The 2896-nt window shown below is 48.4% G+C and overlaps 1 protein-coding gene across 1 annotated transcript; it reads left to right on the forward strand.

Annotated features, from left to right (window-relative positions):
- The first annotated feature begins 923 nt into the window (after positions 1 to 923).
- On the forward strand, positions 924 to 2459 carry KCNA10 (potassium voltage-gated channel subfamily A member 10). The gene has a single exon (XM_077119466.1). The coding sequence runs from the start codon at positions 924 to 926 to the stop codon at positions 2457 to 2459; it is 1536 nt and encodes a 511-aa protein (XP_076975581.1).
- Positions 2460 to 2896: the final 437 nt, after the last annotated feature.

The raw sequence follows: 2896 nt of genomic DNA on the forward strand, positions 1-2896 counted from the left end.
ACACACACATTCACACACACACACTTCCCGCCTGGACAATATGATTTTTTTAATGAAATCACTCCCCATAAACACCTTGGACCAGAAATGTACCAAATGGCTCTTGACCCCTAGAGTTCCTCTTATATGGGGAAGTTGGCAAAACCCATAGCTATGATTTATTGATCTTATCACTGCATATCTTTCCTATGCTGTCTCTTCTAATATACCCTCAAAACAAACCTAGGGTTACTTACAGGTGAGAGGAATGGAGCACAAGTGGCTCAAGAAGTTTGCTGTATAGGGCAGTGCTGATTGCCCTCTCAGCTTCCATTCTCTTGTTCTTTCTTCCTAAGAGAATCTCAAATGGGTCCATGTATCCACCCTTCCTCCTCACCACTTTGATCAGGAGGTACTGCTGAAGGTGATTAGAAATGGTCGATTCCAGCAATATTTTGAAGATAGAGCCAAAAGGATTTGCAAAGGATTGGCCACCAGGTACAAGAAAGAGCAGTTAAGGATAAGAGTGGATATGAAAAAGTGTTGCTTAGACTAAGGGGTTTAATACAAATACAAAGTTACACTTGTTATTATTAAGAAAATGTCCTCTTTATTATGGTTTCTCTCTGCCATCGTGTATGGAGACCCTCTTTCCCTAGGGAAAGTTTCCCCTCTCAGCCAGGCTCCTTCTTTGCAATTTCTTCTAATTATTAATGTATGCAAGCTCAGGGGTTGCTGACTGACTTCAAAGAAAGGTTGTTGCCAAAACAACCATGAGGTTCCTTCTCAAGTCAAAAAGAAGTCACTTTTTTTCCATTAGCATGCCTTACCTTGGTAATCAAGGGCCAACTTATTGTACCCTAGTGCCTATGTGATGGACTTCTTCCTCTCCCCAGCTTACAGCAGGCTGGGAAGGCCAATGTTGCTTCCCTGACGCCCCGAGGATGGATGTGTGTGGCTGGAAAGAAATGGAGGTTGCTCTGGTCAATTTTGATAACTCAGACGAAATTCAAGAAGAGCCAGGCTATGCCACAGACTTTGACCTGACCAGTCCAAAAGGCCAGCCTGGGAGCAGCCCTTTCTTCAACTGGAGAATCCTCACCAGTGACAATACTACCCATGAGACTGCCTTCTCCAAGCTCCCAGGAGACTACATAGATCCCCCAGGGCCCGAGCCAGTAGGCTTGAATGAAGGAAACCAGCGGGTGATCATCAACATTGCTGGACTGAGATTCGAGACCCAGCTCAGAACCCTCAGTCAGTTCCCAGAGACCCTCCTGGGAGACCGGGAGAAAAGGATGCTATTCTTTGACTCCATGAGAAATGAGTATTTTTTTGACCGAAACCGGCCCAGTTTCGATGGAATCCTCTATTATTATCAATCCGGTGGGAAAATCCGGCGCCCAGCCAATGTACCTATTGACGTCTTTGCTGATGAAATCTCCTTTTATGAGCTGGGTAGCGAGGCCATGGACCAATTCCGGGAGGATGAAGGCTTCATCAAAGACCCTGAAACACTGCTCCCCACCAATCACTTCCACCGGCAGTTCTGGCTCCTCTTTGAGTACCCCGAGAGCTCCAGTGCTGCCCGAGGTGTGGCTGTGGTCTCAGTGTTGGTTGTGGTCATCTCCATCACCATATTCTGCCTGGAGACGCTGCCCGAGTTCCGGGAGGATAGGGAGCTGAAGGTAGCCAGAGACCCCAGCCTCAATGCAAGCAAGACGATCCTCTCCCAGACCTTGTTCAGCGACCCCTTCTTCATGGTGGAGTCCACCTGCATCATGTGGTTCACCTTTGAGCTAGTGCTCCGGTTCATGGTCTGCCCCAGCAAGGCCAGCTTCTTCAGAAACATCATGAATATCATTGACATCATTTCCATCATCCCCTACTTTGCAACTCTCATCACAGAGCTGGTCCAGGAGACAGAACCAAGTGCCCAGCAGAACATGTCCCTGGCCATCCTAAGGATCATCCGCCTGGTGAGGGTCTTTCGTATCTTCAAGCTCTCCCGCCACTCCAAGGGGCTGCAGATCCTGGGGCAGACGCTGAAGGCTTCCATGCAGGAGTTGGGGCTACTCATCTTCTTCCTCTTCATTGGCGTCATCCTCTTCTCCAGTGCAGTCTACTTTGCTGAAGTGGACGAGCCAGAGTCCCACTTCTCCAGCATTCCTGATGGCTTCTGGTGGGCTGTGGTCACCATGACAACCGTAGGCTATGGTGACATGTGCCCAACCACTCCAGGGGGGAAGATTGTGGGCACGCTCTGTGCCATCGCAGGGGTCCTCACCATTGCTCTCCCTGTCCCTGTCATCGTTTCCAACTTCAACTACTTCTACCATCGGGAGACTGAGAACGAGGAGAAGCAAAACATCCCAGGAGAAGTCGATAAACTCCTCAGTAGTGCAGGTTCAGGACTGGGCAGCACAGACTCTCTTGGTAAGACCAATGGTGGCTGTTGTGCAGAGAAGTCCAGAAAATGACCTGTCCAGAAAGGGACTTGTCCAAGGTTTCTTGGGACCCTGTGTTTCTCTCTCTCTCTCTCTCTCTCTCTCCCTCTCTACCCACTTGCTTTCTATCTCTGCTTTTCCAAAGACATTTCTCTTTTGTGACCAACAGTCTATCTTTAACTACAAGCTATTTTAATAAACCCATAACTCTGTGGTAATTTTCTAAGCTGCTTGTCTCAGCTCCTTTCCTGGGAGGAGGGAGGGCAGGCCCTTGCTACTCATAATGTGGTCCCAGACCAACAGTATTGCTCGCAATGCAGAATCTCGGGCCCCACCCCAGACCTACCGAATGGGAATCTTCATTTAACAAGATCCCAGGTGGGTCATTTGCCCATGAAAGATAAGAAACACTATTTTGGTCTTCTCAGAAGAAACAGATAAAAGGCCAGAGGCTGTAGTGAATGCTGAGT

The sequence above is a fragment of the Tamandua tetradactyla genome, chromosome 11 (genome assembly GCF_023851605.1).
Source record: "Tamandua tetradactyla isolate mTamTet1 chromosome 11, mTamTet1.pri, whole genome shotgun sequence".
NCBI lineage: Eukaryota > Metazoa > Chordata > Mammalia > Pilosa > Myrmecophagidae > Tamandua > Tamandua tetradactyla.

Coding starts and splice junctions, on each gene's coding strand:
- KCNA10 (XM_077119466.1), top strand. CDS start 924: ATGGATGTGTGTGGCTGGAAAGAAATGGAGGTTGCTCTGGTCAATTTT.